The sequence below is a fragment of the Schistocerca gregaria genome, chromosome 2 (genome assembly GCF_023897955.1).
Source record: "Schistocerca gregaria isolate iqSchGreg1 chromosome 2, iqSchGreg1.2, whole genome shotgun sequence".
NCBI classification, from domain to species: Eukaryota; Metazoa; Arthropoda; class Insecta; order Orthoptera; family Acrididae; genus Schistocerca; species Schistocerca gregaria.
The window spans coordinates 172,325,760-172,353,705 of record NC_064921.1 but is presented as its reverse complement, the minus strand read 5'-3'; the positions used below and the strand labels follow the sequence as shown (position 1 = coordinate 172,353,705).

Below are 27,946 nucleotides of genomic sequence, written 5' to 3'. Positions count from 1 at the left end.
CGAGCGTTCATCACAGACAAGAGTATCATCAGGAGTGTCGCAGGAAAGAGTTCTCTGAACATGTAGATGACTTGGAGGACAGGGTGGGCAGCAATCTGAGGTTGTTTGCTGATGATGCAGTGGTGTATGGTAAGGTGTTGAAGTTGAGTGGCTGTAGCATGGTACTAGACAATTTAGAGAAAATTTCTGGTTGGTGTGATGAATGACAGCTAGCTCTAAATGTGGGAAACTGTAAGTTAATGCACATGAGTAGGAATAACAAACCTGTAATGTTTGGATACAGTATTTCTAGTGTCCTGCTTGACACAGTCAAGCCATTTAAATATCTGGGCATAAAGTTGCAAAGCAATATGAAATGGAATAAACATGTGAGAACTGTGGTAGGTTAGGTGAAGGGTCAACTTCAGTTTATTGAGAGAATTTTAGGAAAGAATGGTTCACCTGTAAAACAGACCACATATAAGATGCTGGTGTAACCTATTCTTGAGTACTTCTTCAGCGTTTGGAATTCATAACAGGTCAGATTAAAGGAAGACATTGAAACAATTCAGAGGTGGGTGTACTAGATCTAACACCAGTAGGTTCGAACACTATTGAAAAAATTTAGAGAACTGGCATTTGATGATGACTGCCAAATGATTCTACTGCCGCCAACATACTTTGGGCAAGATACAATAAATTAGGGCTCATTCGGAAGCACATAGATGGTTGTTTTCCCTCGCTTTATTTGCGAGTGGAGCTGGAAAGGAAATGACAAGTAGTGGTACAGGGTACCCTCCGTCACACACTGTATGGTGGCTTGTGGAGTATCTGTGTAGATTAAGGCCACTAAACAAACTGGAATGATAACTAAACAAACCAGAATGACCACTAAACAAATCAAAATGACCACTCAGGTTACAGAATTAGTAGAAGAAGGGGCAGAAAAATAAAAAGCTGAAGAGTAAATTCCAGCTGTTATAGAACAGCTTACAGTCAAAGTTAATGATATTTGGGATATACATGTATCTGGAAGTAATATGGTAACAACTTTTGAAACAAGCAACCAGCTTGTCTACTGGTTATGAAGATAAAATAGGGAAAAAGTTCACCATACATAAACAGCAGGATTCAGCAGATGCTTGAGTCAAGGCCAAGAAGGAACAAATCACGTGATGTGTGAATGAACAAACACAAGCTACTGTTAATATGTCAAATGAAAATTCCCCACTGCAAGTGAATTGAAACTGGAACTGCAAGAAACAAGGGAACAGATAGATTATGATTTCCCTCAGTGAACATAAAAATTGGGGAAATAGTTGAAATGGGCAATAGAGAGATATGGGAGTCCAGGGGGTGGTGCGAGAGATCAAACGAGAATGACACGATGTCAAAAGAGCACAGACCTCAAGACCCAGGTCACAATGTGATAATATGCACATACCAACCAATACAAATTAAGTCACATTCTGCGCATGGTATGTTGCCAACAACTACAATGTAAGTGAAAATGTTAACTCAAGAGAAAATGCTCAAATACATGCAGTTTCAGATATTTTCTCCATACAATAAGATTGTTAATCCTGTAGTGTTTATCTGTGGATAAACCCTGATCTTGGGCGTGATCACAGAAGATTGTTATTTCACAGGATATATTCTTGGTGACAGTGCCCTATGAGCGACAGAAATAATCAGTTCATGAAAGATGTCTCAAGAGTTTTAGAAAGCATTTCTTGCTAAATACTGATCTTGTGTTATTCAGGAAAGATTGAAAAAGGAAGTACACAGTTCTTAACCTTTCTTGTTTAAGAGTCGAAGTTTATGAAGATATTTTGAAAAATATCTAATCAAGGTGTGTTACTGTGACAAGCCCATTTCACATCAAGATATTCTACAGATCCTGAAGGCAAAGCTGCCTATCAATATGCACGAAAACCTATCCATATACCAGAGTTAAACTTAGAGAAATTCATGTCAGTCTCAGATTCCACCAATTTAATCCAAGAGGATATCAGATCATGACTGGGACATGGAGATATTTATTTGCAGGGGTCTAGGACAAGCAACAGCCATAGTGAAAACCAACCACAAAAACTGAATGCTAGTTGTCCAAAGTCAGGTAATCAAACACACAGGTTACCTTCCATTAGGAGAGTGTGTGCACTCAGTGACTGTGACGTGATTTATAAATTATAGACTGCAGCAATCAGTCATCCTTTTTTTTCTCTTTGCAAGTTTTATTTGGCAAATCCAGATTTCAGCTAGTGCCTAGCTATTATCAATGCTAAAAAATGCAAGAAGAACATGGTCAGACGATACAATAAGTTACAACTAATGGCATAACCTATATGGCTTATACATTCGATTACATACCACTGCTTTCTAGTCTTGATGCATGTTAGTTCCCTGTTGTTTGTGTGTTAGTCACAGTTCTTTGAATACTACTGTATAAAGGAGGTAGGCTGTGTGGAGAACACACTGATTGGTTTTATGGTGCCCTATATATGAACTACATAATATATAACATTTAAAGGAAAATAAAAAACATCAAATTTGCATGTCAATTACATAATGATTTCCACATTTGCCAGTAAACATAGAAAATATAAGAAAATTTCCAGGTTCAGTACTTGTGAGTCATTTTTTTTTTATTCTTTAAACACATATCTAATGTCAGATGGGCAAAACCATTTTTTAAATTTATTTGATCTGATTAAATGTTTTTATCTTTGTATTATTTTTTCTCTTTATTTAAACATCATGACAGGTATGCTGTTCCTCTTATTTACTGAATAGTTTGTAGATGGCACCAATTGTCAGCAAGATGGATGGTTGGTGTGACTTGGCATTCTGTTATAGAAAGGAGGCTGGAAATTAGGTTTGGGAAACACATTGCATTGGGCAGAAAAGATACCACAGACAAATTGAGTATAGCTGCTCATTTACTTACAATGAAACATAAGGTGCTGATTTTGACATCTAATGTGAGGGAAGATCTTTTGCCATCACAAGAATACTGACAGCAACCTGATTAATGATCAGGTCGTTATGACAATGCGCTGTTCTGGGAATTGTTTGAAAACTTGTTGCTAGGAAACAGTGTAAGGTCTGACGCAGGGGGAACGAAGTAGCTCCTGCTGTCTTGTCAATATGTAGCAGCCATCAGCATAATACTGAACGAGTATGTTGGTTATAACACTGAATCTACAGAACTCTCTCCATGGTATGTTAGTTTAGATGCATGTACATTGTTAATAACAGCAATTCAGCGTCTTGGTTTTATTGTATTTATAAGTAAAATCCATTACAAGTGACACAGAGACTAGTACTCTCCACTTCTGTAACAGAATGCCAAGTCACATCAACCATCCATCTTGCTGACATATGGCGCCATCTACAAACTATTCAGTAAATAAGAGGAACAACATACCTGTCATGATGTTTAAATAAAGAGAAAAAAATTATACAAAGATAAAAACATTTAAATCAGATCAATTCTAATAGTTACATATATAATGTGCCTCATTGTGCCTTGTAAATAAATTTAAAAAATAGTTTTATCCATCTGATGTTATATATGTGTTTAAAGAATAAAACAACTGACTCACAAGGAGTGAACCTGGAAGCTTTCTTATATTTTCTATGTTTACTGGCAAATGTGGAAATAAGTCAGACAACAATGTAAAGAATTTTACTTATGTTTTATTTTATGTAATTGCCATGCAAATTTGAAGTTCTTTTATTTTTTCTATAAATGTTATATATTACATAGTTCATATATAGGGTGCCATAAAACCAATCAGTGTGTTCTCCATACAGTCTACCAAGTTAATAACAGAAGTAGCTGATGATAGCAATTGTGGTGTCAAACAGCTTCCAGTAAACTAACTCCAACCACATCAAGTCCCAGAAAATCAGTCATAACATGGGATAGGGGCTGTGACAAAACTATGCAATTCTTCTGGTATGATGGTGGAGCCAATGTGACATAGGACCACTGTGCAGATGTGAACAAATGCAACCAGGAATATCCATGAGTTCCATAATCTGCAGTTAGGGCCATGGTTGATGATATTCCAGTCACAACTATTTTGGACACAGAGGCATTAGTTGCTGTATTCTCACAAAGCTTTTTTTAATAAGATGTTTGGATTGACAGTCTTTCCAGTGCACAGCTGCAAAATTGTTGGAGCAATAGGCATGTGATCAAAAGATGACAGTTAGGCTACAAAATGTAGTGGCTTAATGGAGCTTTTACATGGTTGAAGCATTAATTGAAAGCCTTATTATAGACCCTGAATTTATTCACGAGAATTATTCAAGGTTGATGGAGCCAGAACTCAGGCTAAGTTTCTGTGGAAGGATGATAGCCACAGATGACACTGCCAAGGTTTCTGGATTGACTTTATTGTCAGACAATATCACAGGACGTGAACATTTCTGGTGCATTCTATAAAACTACCTGGGGTGGCAGCACATGTATAGTAACAGATATCAGAACCAGAGAACCTTACCAAAAAACAATAGTGACAGTTTTTTGATCTCTTGACACAATATTTACAAGTGTTTAAAAAAAGCTTTGAATAATATGAGGATATAAATGTTATCTCTACGTATTTCCACAAAAAACTTTCTGCCATAGTTTGCACACCATCCCAAGGTCATAACATGAAGCTGTCAACCAAGCAATCAAAACAAAATATGATTGTGACAAAAGATTAGTTAGGATACAAAGATTTCAAATGGGTGAGGAAGTGCTACTGAAAACCCATCTACACACACTGCTCTTGAACAAGAAAAACAAGAAGTGACATTTGCTGTTCACTAGGCCTTTTGAGATTATAGGAATTCCAAGTCCCAGTGCTTATTTACTAGGGTATCCAGACAGTCATAGAATTAGAATATCACATCAAGACTTAAACAAGTATTATTTTTGATGAAAGTAGAGTACATTGTTGTGAACCACAACATCAATTTCATAATTTTTTAACTAAGGATTTGTTATATGTGATACATGGCTCAATATTTTCTTAGCCTTTTCTACATGATGTTTTATATTTAGATTTAAAGTATGTGTCTTAATTATTTATGATGATGTTACATGCATTTGTGTATGATTTGTTGAACTAATGAAGTTTGTAGTTGATAAGTGTTATCCTGTGAAAAATCCTGGAGCTTTTGTTTTATTTCACAATTTTCATCAGTTATTTTATGAAAATATTCACATTGTTAAGATTTTGCTTGCTATTGAAGTTATTATCACAATACAATTCAAGTAAGTTGGATATCTATATAGATAGAACAATTCTAACTTGGCAAATTACAGATCACTTTTCCCTTGCTATCAACAAGACTAACAAAGTTAATTGAGTCAATCCAATTTGGAGGACATTTGAAAAATAATTTACATTTTAGAGTTGGTCTAGCTTGTATTTTAGAGTCCTACATTTTTTCAGATCCCTTTCCAGAGCCATATACTAGGTTTCCATTATCAGTCTGGGGGTGATCTATGATATATTGAGCACCTTGCTCAAAGTTTTCAGTTATTCTAAAATTATGACTTATGGAATTTCTCAATCTGTGAGGTCCACGAGAAACAGATTCACCACATGAAGCCAAACAACAAAATTCCAGAGACAATGTTGTTGGGTTGAGATGTGTAAAAACATGTACATGCTCATGAATACACTCGAGTACAGTGTCATGTGAAGTGTAACCTTTATGGGGTGCATGAATGGAATAAAAGAGTTCCAGCAGTTTGCTCAGGAATGCAGCTCCACAAATGGCACATGCAGACAGTATTTTTCCTGATGTATCGCAAGGCAAGTGTCTCTACTGTCCTGATTTTATCTTGTGAATGTAATGAGGACACTTTGTGACTGTGCTACACAGGCATGAAACAGTTCGCCAGTAAAAGTGAAGTGATAGATTAGAACAAACCAAAAAGATTGTTCTATTAAGAATTAGTCTAATTTGTACTACAGCTCTCCCAAATCCAACAAATTCAGTACAGATCAGAAACCACAGCAAACAGAGTTTCTCTGACAAGGTAATTAAATGTGTACTAATCCCATGCGTTCCAGGTTTTTGAACCAATGGAACTTCACTCATTAATTTTTTGCTATGTTTCACATTCACACACCATTGGTGTGAGCATGGTGTTTTGAGGGTCCAATCCCAACCACTTTACTATCCTGTGGATCAAGCTTGTTCCTGTGATCAGCCATGTTGCTTTCCAACCCACATCCTGGCTGACTGAAAAGGGGCTTCAATGGCACACGCCTCAGGTCCATCTCCAGCTAATCTTTGGCTTCATGTGAACATCATGCTGACATCATAAGAATCAATTAAGAGTCTTTATTTTTGTTCAAATATTATTCTCAACTCACATCAACAAACTTTAACATCGTATACCAAACTGACTTGTCAATGTAAAATATGAATACTTGTAAGCTAATCAAAATTTCACATGCATTGCTTGGAATATTTTTGAAGATTCAGTTTCCAATTACAAAGAACAACTATTTATATATGTATATTCTTGACAGTAAACCAAGGTTGATCCAGCTTCGTTCCCAGTTTTCCAAAGTTTCCCATGGAGACTTAACCTGAATAGGGGAGCTATCAATAAATAGAATTACAGTTGCACTAGCTGCTAATAGTGAAGTAAAAAGTGCTAGTTGCCTAAATACGCCAATCTTAGAACTTTTTGGGTAGCACATTTATAACAGCTGCCAAGTGGTAATGGTGAAGTAACACACTGCTCATGCCATCTTATGCCGCCAATTTTATGATTTTATTTCAATGAGTGAATAGTCTCATGAATTTCAACTCTATGAACAATCACAATATTTTCTGCAAATTTATATGAAACCTGAATAATTTTATCTTTCCATAAGAGTTAGAAAGTTCACCATAATAGAGCAATAATAGCAATATTAATGGCTTAAGATGCTGCTCCCACAGGGGGCTTGTGTAGTAAATCTTGTGAAGAGTGTGTAGTATTTGAATAACTTGCAGTGTTTCAAGGCCACCGTCAGTGAGAAACAATGACACGGATGTTCTGTGGACCATGACAAAGCTGTTTACTCTTTGAAGCTTCAGAGAGGGGGGGGGGGGGGGGGGCGATTATTCTTTGTGGAGGTTCTTGTTGGGAGAGTATGTCTGGATAGATGACTTGTATTGTTAAGAGATGGCATTGGAGCAATTTTGTAATTGTGAACCTATGGTCTGAACTGTGGATCAGACTGAAGATTAATTTATGATCAATAGTAGAGAAAAGTATTTCAGATGTATGAGAATGAAACTCACGTACATGTTAAAGGTAATTTTGATGTATTTTTTTGATGTCCATGATTCTATGTTCCATTGTATTATCAGTAGTTTGAGGACTGAAGGAATCAATGGGAAGTGGAAATGCTCAAAAAGCCTGCATTTTGGAACTATCCCTGTTTGGGTAATTTTTAGATTAACTTTGAAATACAAATAACGGCTATAATCTGGTACCCACTGAGGCTGCCACTCTTGCGCAATGTGTGATCTTCCTTCTGTCTACAAGTTGTAAAACGGTTATAAGAGTAACTTGTATTTAGTAAAGAAATTATCTTTATGCCTGGATACTGTTGCAGCTTGGGAGGAATCCATCTTTCGCACACTGCATTCAAAGAGGATACATAACACACCAGTTAAAACAGTTAGCACAATGAGTCAAATGAAAGCCTTATTATCAAAGATAAGTAACCTCTATATACAATCTACTTAGTGATTCTAAAATATCTTGATATCTAACAGCCTACATGCAATGTGCCTGTCTGCAGCTCAACACCCATTATATGTCATCAGTAGCAATCTATCAATGCATCGTTTTAACAACTATTCATATACGTCAGGAAAAATAAAACCAAGAATGATTGGCTGAAAGAAGTTCACCATTATTTAGAAGTATGAAATATAACATTGCAACACATCAAAGGCAGATGAGAGAAGAGGATTCTATTCTGCAGTGGTATGAGACTCACAACTAAAACCATATGAATGAGGTCAACTCTGCATTGCTGATGAAGGGAAAACAGTTGTATTGTAAAAATGCAAAAGTATTGGGAACAGAAGAAGAATCCATAAGAAGCATGTCTAGCTAATAATCCAAAGACTATAGTGAATTTGGACTAATTTCAGTGCCCCAATGTAGGTTTGAACTATGTAAACAATAACAATAATAAATATACATGTTGTCCAAAAATTATTTTTACATCTTTTGTCTTTGATAACCTAAAAACTGTATTAGATAAGAGCAACTAGATTTCAACATGTTACAGGATAACAAAAGTATTTTATTTTACTTCACATTTTTTGCAGATTAGATGAAAAATGTGGAACCACAGGAGCAAGTTCAGTATATAGCATAATCTTAGAAACAAAATCTGATACCCAAGTACGATGAAATTTTTGAACACAATATGGAAATGATCAATCACCAAAACAACTATTCAGGCTCAACATATGTCATTTACGGAAACAAGTAGCATTCTCCATAAACAAAGGGCACATTGCCCATCTGTTTAAGACACCAATCTACACAAATTATGGCAGGTATTTGCAAGGAGTCTGGCAAAATAAGTGCATACTGTGGCGAGAGGGTTGGATATGCCACAATCAACAGAGCCCAAAATCTTAAACAAGAGGTTATGTCTTTACACCTACAAGTTATCACATGGGCTATTATGCACTTCTCAGCTAGGAAAGCTCCTTGTCCCAATGGCATTTAAAAACCTGTCCTCAACGAGTTCATGGATAAAGCCATGGAATAGTAACATGCATCATGAATGCCATTCTATGACACCAATTCTTCATTATCTTTTGGAAGGTGGCCAAGATCCTGGTGTTCAGAAAGCCAGGGAAAGAACACTCCCTCCCACAAAACTACCAACCCATCAGCATCCTGTGTTTGCTCAGTAAGATTGCTGAGAAGGTGATTCTAAAACAACTCATTAAACATTGCATCAACAATGACACCCTGAGACTGGAGCAGTTCGCCTTCAGGAATCACCACCCTACAATGTAACAACTCCTCCATACAGGAGAACATATAACAGATGGCTGCAACCCCAGCAAAGAAACGAGGGCTGTGTTCTTCGATCATCTCTGGCACAACAGCCTCAATCATAAACTCAGTGGCATTGGTTACCCTGATGGACTCTTATGTCTCACACACTAATATGTAACTAACAGAAGTTTCAACTCTGACAGTTGAGGCAAACAATCAACACAACATGGTATGCAAACTGGAGTATCCTGAGGACCCTCTTGTTTAACCTCCACATTAACGATATTCCAATTTGATGGTTGCCATTGATGCAGATGACACTGCCATCCTAGTGCAAAATTGGAAACCATCCAACATTGACTCACAAATACAAACAGCATTCAGAACTGTTGAGCCTTGCTTGACGAGACAGCACATGAAGGTAAACGTCAACAAGGGCATGGCTGTTCTGCTTATATGCAAACCAAAACAACTCCCAAACATCAGCACTGTAGACAAATGACTCTACGCACATTTCCAATACGTTTCAGTGAAAAAGTCAGATACTGCAGTGTCTGGATGGATTGTAAACTAACATGGGGGGACCACATACAAAACTTTGGTAAAAAAGCACATGCAAGGCTCAAACAACTGTACCCTGTGGTTAACAGGCACAGCACACAGAGTATGAGGGTGTCTTGGTCCACGAACACGACACTTATTACACCTCTGATGACATATGCTGCTCCAGTCTGGGCTTACACAGCTCCAACATATCTGTGCTGTCTGTAGTTCATAGGGAACAAGGTGTTATGGATCGTAAGCAAAGCTCCAATATACATACACACTGCGGATTTATATAATGAATTGTGACTCAGTTATTTAACAGACTCACCTCATGACTGTAAAAGGACTCAAGACACTCGAAAACCTCTTCATCCTGAATCTGGGAACTCCAATCATAACCACAGGTGGAAACATAAGCAGCCAAAAACATTTTTCCTTAGAGGCAATTGAATCACCTATGGAAGGCTTAATTTAATCACGCAAACAACACTATTTAGGCAAACTCCTGTACTACAGCAAACCTGACAGGCGCAGCCAGCTGTATTCATAAAGCCAACTATTTGGCTTGAAGCAGGGAAGTCGGACACAAAAAGACATAAACAAACCCTACATGACTCCACATAACAAGTGGCCAATTTCATACTCAGTCAGGTACACAAACACTGTAGCTGGCCCAGGAGATTTTATAAGAGGCCAGTTACAATGGTAAGATTTCCTAAGACCCAAGTATGAGCTGTCACTACTAGCACAAATCCAGTCTTACTACCTGCCCAGGCTATCAAAGACCTTTTTTCTCCCCCACAGTTGTTTCAACCACTAAAGTTAATGGGCAAAACTCCTGTGAATATTTAGCAGCAGATATGCAGCCCATGGCTGATGCAAAACATGACATTTGGGAAAAGATTTGTTTCTTATGAGTCAACTTTACATGTCGCTGGCAAACTGATCCATCATAAGGTTTATACAAGGGGATCAGAGTGCCCTCATTTACATATTAAAAGAAAAGAATAGTAGCCAGCAAACGGAGCCATCATAATGTCCATACATGAGGTTCAGAGTGTCTTGCAAAATATGCACATGGTGATCGATTATACTTGAGTAAAAGGTACACAGGGTGTATACTTGGCCGAGGAAAATTAATTCCCGGATTTTTCCTGGATTACCCGGTTGAAAATACATTTTCTCCCAGATGAAAATACACTTTTTCCGAGTTAAGTAACAGTATACTTTTCCTCGGAACTTTAAAACTTATCAGTCCTTTCAATGGTTGTGGTTTTATACACCGGTGTAGAATTTCCTGGCACTTTAGAAAACGAAACTCAGGGGAAAAACACGTTTTAGAAAGATGTCTGATGTGCTGCAACATGTACACTGCATATTTTCGTATTACAAAAGTATATATTCAAATTCCACCAAACATTGCATGTTACTGTCCTACAAAAATAACTTCATTGTTCTGCAAGGCGATTAACGCTTGACTGTTAGAAAGATGGAAACAAAATAAAATCTGAAACTAATAACATATTTTAGCCTTCTGTAATGATGTGAGTGCATTTTAATTCACTTGAAAGCTCCCGGCGACAGAAATCCATTTTGTTTTCATTTGACGTGAGAGCAATAAACGAAGAGGAAACAGGAAAATCACTTAACGTAAACACGAGTCACGAGGAGACTACCACCTCCCCACTACAACTAAGACTGCTCTGGGCATCAGGTCCTGATCTACAATATTTCCGATCTGGGGCAATGTTAGATAGTGGCACTCCCCCTCCCTCCAGCGTTTGAGGCAGGGCGCAAAAAATTTAAAAAATAGACTTTTCAAAAATATCTTCATTTTGTAGCGCACATCTTTCTGAAGAGTCTGATAGATAAGACATATATGTTCGAGGGAACGTAAGACATGTAATTTGGCCAGTGTGCCAAAGTGCAGTGCCACACCTCTTCACACAGCATTCTTCCATCGCACGTCTCTCTATTTCGCTCTGTGGAATTCAAATGTGTAATATTTTGTAATGGGTGCCATCAAACTATATTCAGGCCAGTGAAAATTAAAATGTCCTGTGGTGCCTCTCCTGCTACCAGTCGGCCGGTTTGACATCCTGCCCCTTTTTAAAAAAAATTACAATTAATACTGGATAGCATTATCTGCAGCCGGCAGAACAAGAACTCTTCGGAAAATTTGCAGTCTTTATTGCCTATCAGCTAATAACTTGCTGTTTTGTGTGACATAAAATTAAATATAGGATACATAAAATGAGTAAAGACATGAGACAAGCAAGACGGTATACATTTCTTTAATCCTTAAGTCCTTGATTTTTTTCTCTCTAATCTTGCCACAGCTTTATATGGCATACTTTCCTTTCTGGAAAAGAATCTATTACCTCATCAAAGTTCGTCAACGTTTTCCTACATGAAAAAATGAAATGTTGTTGTCTAATACTAGAAAAGCTGTTAATACAAATAGTACCCAGACTGATGTGATTTCTTGATCTGTTTTAGTGTATTTTGTCACTGTCTGCTAGATAAAACAAAGTAGGCTGGCCTAATATTGCAGCAATTGTTACACACCCAAATAAATGAGACTGTTTTGGCACAAATGGTCATTTTTATACCACAACAGAATACAATGAATGAAGTACCAATATCAAATTCCTATTAGGCCGACTACAAGCAAAAAGTTTGAAATTATGAAATAGTTTCACATTTCATTCATACTCTCTAGCTTCTGAAGAATGATATGAATTTGACCCCCCCCCCCCCCTCCCCAAAACTGCCACCAGGGGCAGATATCCCGGTTTGACCCTGCCCCCTAGCTCGGGGCCTGTTGCGCATATATGGATCTGACAGCTTAGGTGCATCAGTAAAATTTTTCCGGATAGCATCTGGCTGCTTGCTGCTACTGCTTATACAGCTAACTGCCATACTCCTGTAGCCAGAAGTAGGAGAAGGTACTACTCATACATGACTCAACTGCACATGTGCATAAGCTCACTTGCAACTGCTCAAACGAATCTAATGTAAACAGTTGTGACGTCACGCTCATCGGTAGCAATTTGTTGTTATGAAACATTGCACAGTCTTCCTAAAGCCTTTGACACATTTTGCTGTTGGTAGATGCTTGTATGAGCACTGTGTTTTGTTCTTGTATATGGTGCCATTTCCCTTGCAACTTATATTTTCTTTTCTTTTTTTCTCTCATTCGTGTTTTATTGGTGCAGTATTATTCTGCAGTAGTGAGATACAGTAATATTCTTTCTCAGAGTATTGTTTCTTACCAGCCAAAGTTACAAAAATTTAATGGCAAACTAAAACAATGATAAATTCCTGGAATTCTAAAAAATTCCCGGGTTTTTCTCAAATCTCGTGGTTGTCCCGGGTCGTATACATCCTGCGTACATCTTTCACTTACTTCCACATTTTTTTGTTCTTGTTCACTTTCTTTGGTTTCTTTGTAAAAGATTTTGTGTGGGGACATACTAAAATTATGGAAGACTGAAGGTTTGTGTACAAACATTTTGTTAATAATTTAGTTTTCCATTTTTATGTTACATCCAGGGTCTGTGTGTAAGGGAGGGAAAACCCAATGAAGAACCTCTTTCCAAATTTTAGTTGGTAATTGATGGGTTCTCAATATAGAGCATCAGTAAATGAACTCCAGAGACATTGGGTGGAAGCTACAGAAACCACTTCTGATTACAGTTACAGAGCAGTTCAATGAAAAACAAAGAAAAGCTCAATCTACTCCATCTGTTAGAGAAAAAGTCATTCCTGTTTCAACGAGGGAGAGGAAAACTGTAATAAATAAATTTTGGTATTGATTTTCTGTTTCTGACTGAACTGTATCGCAGCTACAGTGGTTTACTACACATGATGAGTTGTAGTAAATACAGGTGCAGCCTATTTATAAAGCAGTAGAAGATCATTAAATGCTAGAATGAATGTCATACAATAACTTGAGTAATAATATTACACTGAGTTATTCATGGAGTTTAGTCAAATTATGTCAGGCAATGCTGAGGGAATTATATGTAGAAATGAGACACTAAAGATAGTAAATAAGTTTTGCTGTTTGGGAAACAAAGTAATTGATGATGGGCAGAATTTAAAAGAAAAGGTGATAAAATCTGAACAGGCAAAACCAATGAGTTCTTCTGAAAAACAAAAAACAAAAATTTTGTTAACACTGAACATAAACTTAAATGTTATGGAGCCTTTTTTGGAGGCATTTGTCTGGAGTGTAGCTTTTTACAAGAGAAACATGGATATCAAACAGTTCAGTCAAGAAGAGAATACAAAATCTTGAAATACTGTGCTGCAAGACTGTGCTGCAAGAGAATGCTGAAGATTACATGGGTATATCATGTAACTAATAACCAAGTACTGTATCAAATCAAGGAGAAAATAGATTTTTGCCACAACATGACCAAAAGAATGGATTATTTGATACGATACATCCTGAAATATCAGAGAGTGGTTATTTTGTAATGAAGGGAAGTGTAGAGGATAAAAATTGTAGAGTGAGACCACAGTTTGACTACAATACAAAAATTGATGTAGGCTGCAGTAGTTATGCAGAGATGAAAAGACCTTCTCAGGATAGGCTAATGTGAAGAGCTGCACCACTGTAGTATTTGGAGTGATGACCACTAGAAGAAGAAGAACTAATGAAACAAATTTAAAGTAGCCATGAAAATTTATCAATGTGTTTCTGTCTGCAAAACACAATTCACTGTTCTGAAAGAAATCTGGAGTGCCATTTCAAAGAGGAAAATATATCCATAATAAATAATTATAGTTTATAACATTTAAGTCCAATATCCAAAGGCTTGAGATGTCATGCTCTTCTATAAATAAATAAAAGAAAGTCCTCCACTGTGGTTTTATGTGAATAGGAATTTTGATACAGTTTTCACTAATAGACAGGCTGATTCACAAGGTAGGTTTACATAATCAGGCCTGGCAAAGCATGGATCATGAGCCATTCACTTCCAGCAAGTGCTTTCCCCTCCAGCCCCAATCACATGGTTTCATTACAGCCTTACCTATGGTTTGCTTATTTGTCTGCACTACATGAAGACATATTTGCTTTCGATCCATTGCTTGGAGAAACAGGCTTGAATATTTTTTAATGCCATTAACAAACCACGTGGTTTTCAAAAATGCCCTGCAATTTGTATCAATGGTGTACCAGATATGGCCAGTAATGCATATGTCTTCATTGGTCAATTAAGAAAAAAAACTGAATAAATTGTTCAAATTTTAAGTGCATTATGTTTGAGGAATCACTGTGAAGAAAAGGGTCTGAATGCTGCCCACAGTGAAAAAGTTACAAAAATTAAGAACATAATATGTGATGGAAATCAATTACTATTTCAACAAAAATCTGAACAATTTCTGGAAGAAGCTGTTGTGAAAAATGGAAATATAATTCTTGATCTCCAACTCCATTGGCTGAGTGCAGCAAAATCTTTAGCCAAACCCCCCCCCCCCCCCCCCCTCCCCCCAATTTTTTTTTACTTAGAAAAGAACTTGTCAAAGAAGATATATAATCAGATACTATGGTATTTGAAAGTAAACTGAAGGATTCACTTTTTTATCAGAATTCTCATTTCTATCTACCAACACAAAATAGTTTGAATTTAAATTGAAAAAGGAACAGAATACACTATTTCTGATATCTTTGTAGATATTAACTGATTCTGGTGTAAATGTGCATTGTTTGAATTGCAACTAAATATGGAAAATGACTGTCATTTCCCAAGGTGCTATGAACTGAAACAAGACCACAAGGAAGTAAAATTTTCAAGATTTACTTCCATTATTGATGAAATCTCCAAGAGTTTCATAGTCATTTAAAATACACTAAATCTCTGGTGTGGGATATCATTTTCTTTAATAATCCAATGAAAATAGTCTTTTAAGGGTTGGAAATGATTTTCAATTAGAAGTGTGCAGTTCACAAAATGATTAATTAATGCTACCTAGAATGGAAAGTGATGCTGCAATTTTTGAAGTCATAAGCACAAGATTGGTGACCAACACTAACTGATCTTGCTCTTAAAATATTTTATTTTATTTTATTTATTTATTTCTGACTCACAAATTATGAATACATATTTCTTTCAAGGAATTACACTAAATGTGCTCAGCATAGTGAAGTGATCAATGAGTGGCTGGAACATCATGTTCATTTCGCTACAACATAAGCTGAAAGCGATTTGCAGAATTTTTCAAGATAAAGCTAAGTGAAGCTAAACAAAAATTTAGATATCTTGTTAATGTAAGTTGAAGAGTTTGTGAGGAATAATGAAAAAAAAATCGAACTTTTAATATTTTATGTCTCATGACATTTACATACAGGAAGTAGGTAGGGTCTATTGTCTTCGAAGATTGACAGTTGTCACTGCAGTTGGCCAGTGTGGCAGTTATGGGACCATGACAGTATCACACAATACAAGTGGGGGGGGGGGGGGGGAGAAGAACTCACAGTAATTTATAAATATTTTGCACAAACTGACTGAAGTATGATGAATTAAAGTCTCCAGCTTCTGCAAAAACAATGCCATTGGGATCTACTGGGGAATGCCAGAACTGCTTGGAATCATCTGTATGTATTATTGTCAGATGGCAGAGGGGGCTTTGTACCAATGTTGCAAGGCAAAGGGTGCATCATATTGAGGTTACCTGGTAGAGGCTGCTTTACACCAATGTACCAAAGAGTGCTTTGTAGCAATGTTACATGATGAAGGGTGCTTTGCACCAGTGTTATGTGGTGAGGGTGCTCCATGCCAATGCTGTGTGGCAGAGGGAGCTTCTTACCAATTTTGCAGAACAGAGGTGCTCCATTGACTATAGAGGGTGCTCATACCACTGTTACTTACATATAGTTCTTTGTTACGATGTTTCATTGTGGAGGATGCTTCATACCAATATTGTGCATGGCAGATTGATGTTGAATAGCATGCTTCGTACCAATCTTGCATGGCAGAGGGTGCTTCATACTGATGTTTTGTGGCAGAGTGTGCTTCATAACAATGTTGTAAGGTGAAGGGTGCACCATACTGTTGTGTGTGGCAGAGAATTCTTTTTTGACAATGTTACTTTGTACTGATGTTGCATGGCAGAGGTTTCGTCATACCAATCTAGCATAGCAAAGGGTGCTTCATACCAATATTTCATGGCAGATGGCACTTTGTAGACCAGGAAAAGGTCACACAAAATATATAGCTTACAGAAGGCTGACACAGGAGTCAGGTGTCCAGCAAGTGACTGTGTCGTGTGTTGAGCTCTGCTGCTATTGAGCTGACACTGCAGTCGAGTGGCCAGCGAGTGGCTGTAGTTCGTGCCAAACTAGCACTGCAGTTGGGCAGACCAGTCAGCATGTTAGCTCACAGATTCCATAACTGTCACGAGATGTCACTCCAAATGCCAATTAAATATGGAACAAGTAACACTCGTGTCTTATGCACACGTTCATGGCCTGCATTGCTTAAATCATTTTAAGATGTATGAAATTGATGATCTTCATATACATAATACATTTCTCTGAATTTTAATCACTGCTATACACAGTGGCCCATAAACAAAATTACCGCTCTGCCTGATAAATTGTCTAGTCATTGACATGTGCGAAGCCAGGGCAAGGCACTAGTACCATTAAAAATGTGAAAGCAAATTAATTTTTTATCACACTTACATTTATAGTTGTGAAATTTAACTTTATGGGACTCTGAAAATTTTATATCTACTATTTTGTTTGTATTTTTTTAACTTCTCACAATTTGAATATATGTTAAAAAGTGGAAAGAGACTTACCTGGTCATCAACAAGTGGTTGGAAATGTACAAGGCCAGCGCTATCATATGTAACACAGCGCCTCAGCTCCATCTCAAGGCTTCCCAAGGCAGCACTTAACTTTCCTTCAAGGTCCTCTCGGATTCTCTAAAAATTTTATTTTAGTAAGTAATGTGAATTATGCCATGGGAACTGTTTACTAGGTACAGCATTAAATCGAATTGAATTACTTGCTTTTATGTGATTCATTTCTATGATTACAGTCTATGTTGTAAAACAGTGGTGTGAATAACAACACAATGAATTGTTTGCTCTGCAACTGAATGGAGACTGCAATGGACCTTCCTAAAAGATGAAAAGTCAGTGAGGTGCTCAAATTGTTGGCTTCTGCATCGAGTCACCTGAAAATTATTCATAGCCTTACTTGAAACTTCGGTGTGCCAGTACCTCTTTCCTACTTTTCTGAGCTCCATAGAACATCTCCTGCATGCCTTGTTGGACTTGTACTCCGGGAAGGAAGTGTACAGTGGAGAATAGTTTAACTATAAAGTCAGTAATTTTAAGGAAAAAAACTTTTGTCTTCCACTATGCAGTGACACTGAAAATACTACACCAAGTCTCATAAGTAACTTTTGAGACTAATGATCTTCCCAAATAGACCAGTTTTTCCTACTGTTCCACAGAACAGAAGCCTTTAAAAAGCAAGAGAGCAGGTTGAAATCTGGACAAAAACAAAAAAACATCATTTTTATCTGCCAGCATGTATCATTACAGTGAACACTGCACTTCAAAGTGAAGAATTATGCTGCAACATTCTCTGCCTTTTAGTTTTGTTGAAAATATAAACCAGCTAGGTATGTAAAAGGCCCAAATCAAGATGTTCCATAGAAGTTCTCAAGTTCCTTTACTGACATAAGAGCATTTATCAGTTTTCAAATCCTTAACACTCCTGTTAATGAAATTGCATTATGCCTTACACATTTTGGTTGATTTGTGTTATCTGATGTTTGTTTAACATTATTACCCCACACTTCACTTACTAATGTCTTTAGTATTTGTGCTGCTACTGTCAAATGAGCTTAAAATTTTAGGCTGAATGGCTTTTCTTCCCTATAAATGTATAGTAATAGTGACATGCTATATCACTGCAGCTGACTGATGTTATTTCAAGGAAGATGTATTACAGAAATATATATGTTTCTACTGTAAGATCCATCACATTTAGAAATCTTCCCATGGTTCTTGCTGGCAAGTAGCTAGTGCAAGTCCCTTAGATGTCTTCTTATGAAGAGCACATCCATAAGTTGCACATGTGTGACAGAAATGTTTCCAGATAGATGATTATAACATGCCAAAGAGGCACCAACTGGAAACCACGAGGTGACTTTTTCTGTGTGCACAGGACCATCAGTGATGTTGCTAGGGATTACTGTAGCTGGGACATGAAACAAGACTGATTGCTACTTGCATCCTCACTACGCTGTGATGAAGTTACTGTCTGAAATCCTTCTCTTGCTCTTTCGATTTGGAGGTTTCCAGGCTGCACTGAGCTGGACTCCTTAATCCCTATTGTAATGTTGTCTGTCATGTGAAAATGTATCACCTCCATTAGAGTCTCAGTCTCAGAATGATGAAGTTAGGGATATAACCTACCCACACCTACACTCCTCAAGACATGTTAGAGTGTGTGTGCTGCAGCGTACTTCATGTACCATAGTGACTTCTTCCTGTTCAAATTGTGAAAGGTGCATGGGAAGCACAGCTGTTGGTAAACTTCTATTTAACCTTCAAGGTTTCATTGCAAGACAGATGCAGGAGAAAGTAATACATTGCCTGAGTCATCCAGGAATGTACAATCTAATAATTTTAGCAGTGAAACACACCATGATGAACAACATTTCTCTCATAGCATCCACCACTGGAGTTGAATGAGCACCTCTGCATTGTGTTTGCACTTACTGACTGAACCACTGACAAAACATGCTGTTCTTATTTGCATCTTCTCTATATCCTCCATCAATGCTATCTGGTAGGTAGGAGTGTCAATAAATCAAGTATCGGTTCAATGCGAGTTTTGTATGCTATCTCCTTCAAGGGTAGAGTCCAGTCCTTTGAGAATTCTCCCAATGAAGAAGAGACCACATAGCAATTGGATTTTTGTAATTTTTTATTTTTATGGTATGTGAAGTTCAGAACTTAACTATCATTCAGTCAAAGCAATTCAATGCAAATCTCTAAAATTCTCCAGTAAATCATTTTTGATGTTTTCTAAGTGTCTTCAATACCCTAATGCCAGGACAATTATTTTTGACCACTAGCATGGCTCTGTGGTAGAATGCTTGCCTGCCATGTAGGGATCCTCATTTCAATTACTAGCTGATGAAATTTTTTAAACAAAGGTGCCTGCTCTACTAGTGTTTATGTGATGCAGAAGATGGAAAAAAATCAGTAGGCCTCAAGACTGGTGATTGCTGGTTTGAGCTTCCATTCCAGATATAAATTCTTAACAACCTATGTCTTATAAAAGATTATTAATAAGGCTTGTTTAAATTTCCTTATATATTTTACACTTCATGGAAACACTGATGAAACATGCACCTTTGTTTAAAAAGCTACCACAGCTGGGAATTGCACCCAGGCTACCTCCATGATAAGTGAGTATTTTACAACAGAGCCATGCAGCACATTAAAAAAAAGCTTTAAGGTATTAAAGATCATAAGAAAACTTTAAAGTCAATTTCCTGCAAATTTTTGAGAGTTGCATCAATCTGCTTTGGCTGCTTCATATCTCAATTCTAAACTTCAAATAGCATAAGTATAAAAAAATACAAAAATCTGGTTGCCATGTAGTCTCCTTGCCAGTCAAGACTCTGGCTACCTTAAAATTAGTTTTATGAGGTCATTCCACTTCAAATTTCTTTGTACACAAGCTCCCAGATATTTAACGGATTTTACTATTTCCAGCAACTGTTAGGTAATTGTGTAGTCAAACAATAATGAGTCTTTCCACCTGTTTATGCGCAATATGTCATATTTGTTTATTTTGAGGGTCGACTACCAATTCCTGCACCAAGTGAACAACACTCTCTCGGAAAATGCTTGAAGGTGCTTTTACATCTGAAGATTTCTCTCCCTTAAGGATGATATGTTGTGTCCTGCTTGCTAGGAATTCTTCATTGCAATTGAAAACCTGATCTGATGATTCCATATGCTCATACTTTGTTCATTAGCTCATAGTTTGGAAGAGTATCAAACAGCTTCCAAAAGTCAATGAACACACCATAAACTTGGGTATCAATATCTACTACAGTGTCTTTTTGTTCTTGTAGATGACCAGAGTGAATTGAGTTTCATAAGAATGTTGTTAGTGGATGTTGACTCCTAAAGAGAAGATTTTCAGTCTCCAGAGAGATGAAAATATGTAAGTGTACATATATTCCAAAATTCTGTAGCAGACTGACATCTGTGATAAAGACCTGAGGTTGTGTATATTAGCTGTATGGCCCTTCTTTAAAATGGAACTGACCTCTGCATTATTCTACAGTTATATCTCTCATGGACACTTACCTCAGTATCTCTGGTATCTTTCATTTTGATCTGTGATCTTTGTATGACACTTAAAAGGAGGAACCAAAGTCTGACCTCCCTCAATGAAACAATTTTGGAAAACAGAAAAACAGAATAATCATTTCCGTTTCCACTCTACTATCCTCAGTTTTGCTGCCAATGTGGCCACTGAGTGAATGGAAAGTTAGATGATCGGTTGACTGATTTAAGAAACGTTCTAACACAACATTTCATACCTAGTAAAGTATCATCAGAGTCCACACCTGAAAATGTTTTACAGCGTAAAATTGCATTACTAAATTTATAGAGCCCATCTGAAACTTTCTGGTGTCTTCAGATCTCTCCCACTTATACAACGTTCTTTCATTATTTTTAAACCAAATGTTAAATGTGTATCATGTGATGTCTTATTATATTCTTTGTCTGCAGTCTATATTCTCCTACCATTCTGCCTTCTCTTCCTTTCTTTACTATTTCCAGCACCCCATCAATATTAAATTTTTGTCTCCATTAATGTACTGAATAATTTCTTGTATCTTATCATATATTTTCTTTAAAATCTCATCATTTGTGAAGACAGTAGGTATATCTACTTGTACTTACTGGGATGGCTCCTAATTTGGTGTTTATCTGAGCTATGGTGATCCATTCCCTATGTTGTCCATAGTAGTTGAACTGCATTCCTATTTAATTATTCATTTGTAGACCTACTTTGGTGTTAACTCTATTTGATTTTGTGTTGACAACCGGTCCAGTTGCTAAATGAACATGGTTCTCCTTTTAAAGCTGGACACAATTGTAAGTCGTTTTTTTGCCTATATTGTATCACTTCCCTAAATTATTCATAACCTTTTTATTATGTTTAGCTGTTGGTTGGCACAACAGTAACTTTGATTAAAAGTACAGTTTCTTGGTATATAAAATTTTGGAGTCTGTTTACTTGATTAAACAATTTATAAATTAGAATTTATCACAACTATTACATATTGCTATATTAATACATTTTTGTAGCAAATTATCATGTGTGCACTACATTTTAACTGTTTTGTCATTTCTTAGGGACTGTTTATTAATTACTTGGCTATCATTTCAAATCCAAAATAAATAAGATCTTTCTGAAGCTACCCACACATTTCAGGGAAGGTGCATTGCAGTTTACTGATAATCTGTAAGAAAGCTTCATTTAAGTGTAAATGACCATCCAGTTTCAGCCTACCTTACACTACTCCATTAAGCAATGTTTCTGACATCTGCAGGCGCCATCACCAATTTTAACATTCAGGCACATTCACAATGAATTACAATTATTGCATGTCCAGATTTTGAATACACATTGATGTTTTTATTAGAAGAGAAGGTATTTTAATTTTGCATGAAGTAATGAACTATCCATATAAACATAGTGCAGTCTCAGTTCTACTGTATATTGCATTAATTGAAATTTTACTGTAACTTGAAACATGTTTCATTGATTTTCCTGATTTTATGCAGTGATAAAAAATAATGTCTAAACAAAGACAAATCTGACTTTTGATTTACCAATGTCTGAGCTTTATCACGCAACAGACTGCAAGCTTCCTCATACAACTGTCGTGCACTTGAAACCAGTTCTGTGACTTGAGGTCGTAGATTTGGCTGTAACATAAATAATAATAACTGTAACTGTTCTGTCAGTGTTCACACACTATTTTCATAAGTAAAATTACAATTATTAGATATTAGTGTGAAACAGAAAACTAGCAGTGGGCAAATAAATGCTTGGTGAAAGTACAGGGTTTTGTATGTTAAGCACACAAAACAGTTCTTAAATGCAAAATTAAGTTTTCGATTTCAGGGTTAAATTGTTGCTTATTTGTACTAATACTTTTGAATTAATTGTTAGTTTACAACAATGGGGAACATGGGGGCTCAGTGCAGACTAAACTGCTAAATTTATCTCTAATGTAGATTATTGTTGGAGGAGATATTCATAACAACAGTAAATGTCTAAAGTTTCTTATTGTATAACATAAAAATGACTATCTGCATTTTTCTTATCATAGTTTTGCACTCTCATTATCCATTAGAGGCAGTGTTCTGCAATACAATTGCTAAAGAAAATGACTACTTGCTCACAAATTAGTAACAGTTCATAATTTTGGCAATTTGGATGTATGTTAAAAATAATTGATACATGTCAACTTAAGAATGATCTATCCTTGTAATAAATGAGGCAATACAACTTTATTCAAGGATACTTGTTTAGTAGTGATATCACGTGGAAAAATAATTAGCATATTAAAGTAAATCCAAACAGTGTCAATGATTATGCTACTTGGATAAAAATTAGGTTTTTGGAAATCATGTACTCATATGTTACTATTAATGTATACGTTTTTCATTGTGTGCATATTAGAAGTTGTAAGACTGATGCTGTGACTGACACAATCTACCCAGTCATGACTTGTGAATGACCAAATACAAGGATAAATTGTGATAGAAATAGCTCAAGTTTTCATAAATAAAACGAATTGAGATAAAAGATATGACACTTACTCCTTCAACAATTTTACCACCAGGATGCACTTTCTCAAGATGTGTAGACGCTTGTACAGCAAGTTGATAGAGTTCTGGTTCTATCATGGGGTGACTGATTGCTACCAGTTTTACATACCTGAAACAGATTTTGTTATCTCTTAATTTAAAAAAAAAACTCTGTTATTTACACTATACCATATGGTAAACAAAATTATCATATTGCATTATTGGCAGGGAGTTGTCTGGAGTTGTTTGGCCACCTGGTGAAAGACTTTCTACCTGATACCACTTCAGAAACTTGTGCATCCTTGTGAAAATATGAGATGAAATATTTTGGACAATGCAACGATATACTTTCCAAGTGAAGAAAATCTCTGGCCTGGCCAGGAATTGAACCCAGGAACTTGCAATCTAGAGGCAGTAATAGTAACTACTAGGCTCCAGTCATAGCATATGGTGATAAGCTCAACTGTGCTATAAAATGTTTCACTGTGGGGCGTACTGGATCAAGTCCATCCACAAGAAGTGGTTCTCATCATCTTTGAGGTTAGTTGCACAACTAATTCATGAAAGTCTTCAAAACAAAAATGCACTTCCATTAAGTTTCTGCAAATTTTCCCAACAGCACAACTTCATGATAAATAAAGTTGGTAGGAGAACCTCTTATGACACACATGAATAAAAAGGGCCAAGTGTATTTGTAAAAGAGGCAAACTTCCTAGCTCTTGGTCCTAATAGTCCCTACTTCTGGAAGAGAAGAGAAATATGTAAGAGAAGCTTAAAAGGAAGTATAGGATAGTCTGATCCCAGGACAAGAGAAACCCTTACTTGCAGTGAGGATGGGAGGAAACAGGTGGGTCTCTCCCATTATGGGGTCTCAGTACCCTGTCCTTCCTTTTTAACCTTCTCTAACTTATACCTTTCTCCTCCCCACAGAATGAGCTATTAGTTCCAAAAGCTAGGTAGTGTGTATGTTGAACTTTTATAAGTACTGGCAGTGCTATACATTTCATCTCATGATGTAAGTTGTAGCCAGCAATTCTGTCATAACTGATCAGTTTTTTAAATTAAATTTTCCTTTGATTCAACAAAAGTCTTGGTCTGCCAGACACACACACACACACACACACACACACACACACACACACACACACACACACACACACACAAAGAGGTAAACTTTCGGAATTACATAAATCAATTTGTTACAATTAAAGATGTCTTAAAAATAAAACAATATCTCTTCAGTCATAGTTTACTTCTATAACACATTTCAGAAAACACAGACTTTGAATAAATGTGCTTGGGCAGAAAAAAATTTAAGCAATACAAGTTGTTTGGTATCAGTGTTGCTTTACTGAGTTGTGATATAAATCCTTCATGTGTATATATTAGAAGTATTTATATTTGCAACTAAATACTGGATTCTGTATTATCTGGTTGACAACTACAATGCAAGATCATCACAATATATCAGATTAATTACCATAACACAGTAGTGTTCAATATTTGAGGGAATGGATTACATCTCAACCACAGCAGGTGCCATGGATAGAAACAGTTGCTAAATTAACAAAGAAAGTCACAAATGTGCTTCAGTAATAGTAGTTAAGAATATAACCATGTTCACATACATATTCTATTGAAACAGCAGTTGTAACCTGTTAGCTGTTAGACAAAAGTTGCACATCACTGTAAAAACTGCAGCAGACATACGAGATAAGTCACCTTCCTGTATCTCATTAATCATGAAACTTACTGATAATATCTGTGAAACACATTCAAGCGACAGATAACAAACTGTCATTCGCAAAGGTTATTTATGTATTCACACTAAGAATATGGGATCATTTGGGTAAAGTCATTCATCACTCATTCGTTCACACACCATGCTCTGTAAACCTCATAATGAAGGAGAGCTTTCAATGATCTGTAGCAAGTCATGCTATGCACTAATGGGCACAAGCAGCCACTGCAGGTAACTTCTGTATAATATGAACATTAATATTAACCAGATACATTATAGAGGGAATGGTATAGATATAATTTTTTTACTTCGTTTTTGAATATCTGGCGATATTCAGTTTTCTGCTTGACAACTACTTTTTTAAAGATGTGAAACAAATACTAACAAAGATACCCTTCCTGTTTTCCTTTCCCTGTTGCTTCATAACCTGGGTTGTGAGTAACTGAGTCCACTTTCCCTTCTTCCCTTTCTTTCCCCTCTCTCCTCCCTGATGAAGGAATATTTGTTCCTGAAAGCTAGGAACGTAAAAAAAATTTTGGTTCTGTTTTTTGTGTATCTATCGGCTGTACTGAGCTGAGGTAAGTACTAGCCAGCCCCTCTATCTCTTTGTTAGTATTTGTTTCACATCTTTATATGAGATTTTCCATTAATCATTTAGAACAACTACATTTTTGCCATTCTTATTGTACCAACTGTGTTTTTATAAACTGCAATCAGTTCACCACTCTCATCTCCACAGAAGAAATGTTTAAATTAGCTGCCATGAGTCCCTGCTAGAGAGGGCTTGCTAGATATTGCCAGGTGGGACTACACACACCACAAGAGGGTGCCATTTTCACATAACCTCACTGCCTGTAACTGTAATTCATCCACGTGTCTTCTTATGCTGCTGCACTCAGAGCTTCATCTAAAATTATCCCAGATTGTCCACAGATTATCATTAGAATACTCTCCAATCACACCAAGCATCTGGATGACAGTGTAATAAGAAATTTTAAACTATGACTGCTCATGAGTCCTGGTATGCAGGACTAGTGGAACAGAAAGAGAGACTGCAGGATACAAAATTATGTATGCTTTATATCGAATATATTATAAGTAAAGAAATTTATGTTTTAATCCTTCAATAGTGTTTGATATGTTCTAGAATGTTCATCCAAGGTGTTAACACCAATCGACACAACAATTCTCAACTCCAGTTAGGGTCATATAGTCTAAATAGAATTTATTTTCTCATCTAGCACTGTGGTTTTGAATTTCACAGTCCATTCTAAATTCACTCTTATTATTAACCACAAATGATGTTAGGGAGTAAATGCATTGGAATGCAAGTGTAGGAATCCCAAGGTGGTTAAAGAGGCTTCTGCAAGGTGTTCAGTTATCAGCTGTGCCTAATACTCTTACTGACAATTAAGAAAAGGGTAGATTACTAATCACTGTAAAGATGGCAGTCTGACCAGAGCGGTCCGAGATAGCAGTCATGTGCTCATGAGGTGTGCCTGCTTGTGTGAATGTATGTGTGTGTTTTCCTGTCCTTTCTTAAGAAGGTTTTGGTCAAAAGGTCAGTGCGTAATTGTCTATTCATTATGCTTGTCACAACTCAATGTATCATGTTTATGGTGAGCAGCAATCTATGTTTTCAAACAATGGAAAATCCAGGATATGTTTGCCCCACTCCCAAACTCAATCATGCTGGACTAGTTAAAGATCTTCTTCCCTTCTCCCAATCCCTATACTGGAAACACTTTTTGCCACTAATCCTACCAATCAGACTCCACCAAAAACCAATGTTGAACCCTGCCTAACTTAGTCCATTCCTCCATCCAACTGTGATCTATCCCTACTACCCCAAGTTCAACCCTGTTAACTTGCCAGAATTTCTTAACCTTGAACTTAGCCTCATTATCACCCCCTCCCCCCCCCCCCCTCCCCAAAAAAAATCACTCAACATGCAAGCTAACCTTAGATCCACAGAAAGAACTGCAATCCACCACCTACCAACTGATCCAGACCTTATAACCCTACCTGTTGAGAAAGGCTCCACCACTGTTGTTTTGAATTGCAAAGGTTACCAGGCAACTGCCAGATTCGTCCTCATTCTAGAAATCCAACAGGATCTTGAGTCTCTCCTCCAATCCTTAGGCCCATCCCAGAACCTATCCCCAGAGTCTCTCTCTCTCTACTCACTCCTACCACTCCCCACATTCCTACCTACTACATGCTTCCTAAAGTCCATAAACCAATCCACCCAGCTCGCAATTGAAACAATGAGAATCACTGCTCTTGCAGACCAACACCTTCAACCTACTACCCACAACCTATCTTTCTATATAAAAGATACCAACCATTTTCTTCATCAAATCTCCACAATTTTTGTTCCTTTCCCACACATGCCCTGCTTGTTGCTATTGATGCCACCTCCCTTTATGCTAACATCCCTAATGCTCATGGCCTTGGTGCTATTGAACACTATCTTTCCCAAAGCCCACTGGATTCCAAACCTGCTACCTCCTCCCTGGTCACCATCACCAACTACATCGTCACCCACAATTACTTTTCCTTTGAAGGTATCACCTACAACCAAATGCAGTGTACAGCAATGAGTACTCACATGGCATCATCCTATGCCACTCTACTCATGGGCCATCTAGCAGAATCCTTCCTAACCACCCTGAATACCAAACCCTCCACCTCATTCAGATGCATTGATGACATCTTCATGATCTGAACTGAAGGTGAGTGCACCTTATCCA

General features: G+C 36.9%; 1 protein-coding gene across 1 annotated transcript in view; it reads right to left on the bottom strand.

Moving 5' to 3' along the window:
* LOC126336611 (diacylglycerol kinase eta) overlaps positions 1 to 27,946 on the bottom strand; it is a 1,405,164-nt gene that overhangs the window by 7,188 nt on the left and 1,370,030 nt on the right. The window contains 3 exon segments of the mRNA XM_050000480.1: positions 17,384 to 17,509; positions 22,469 to 22,564; positions 23,465 to 23,582. Of these exon segments, the coding sequence (XP_049856437.1) occupies positions 17,384 to 17,509; positions 22,469 to 22,564; positions 23,465 to 23,582 (340 nt within the window).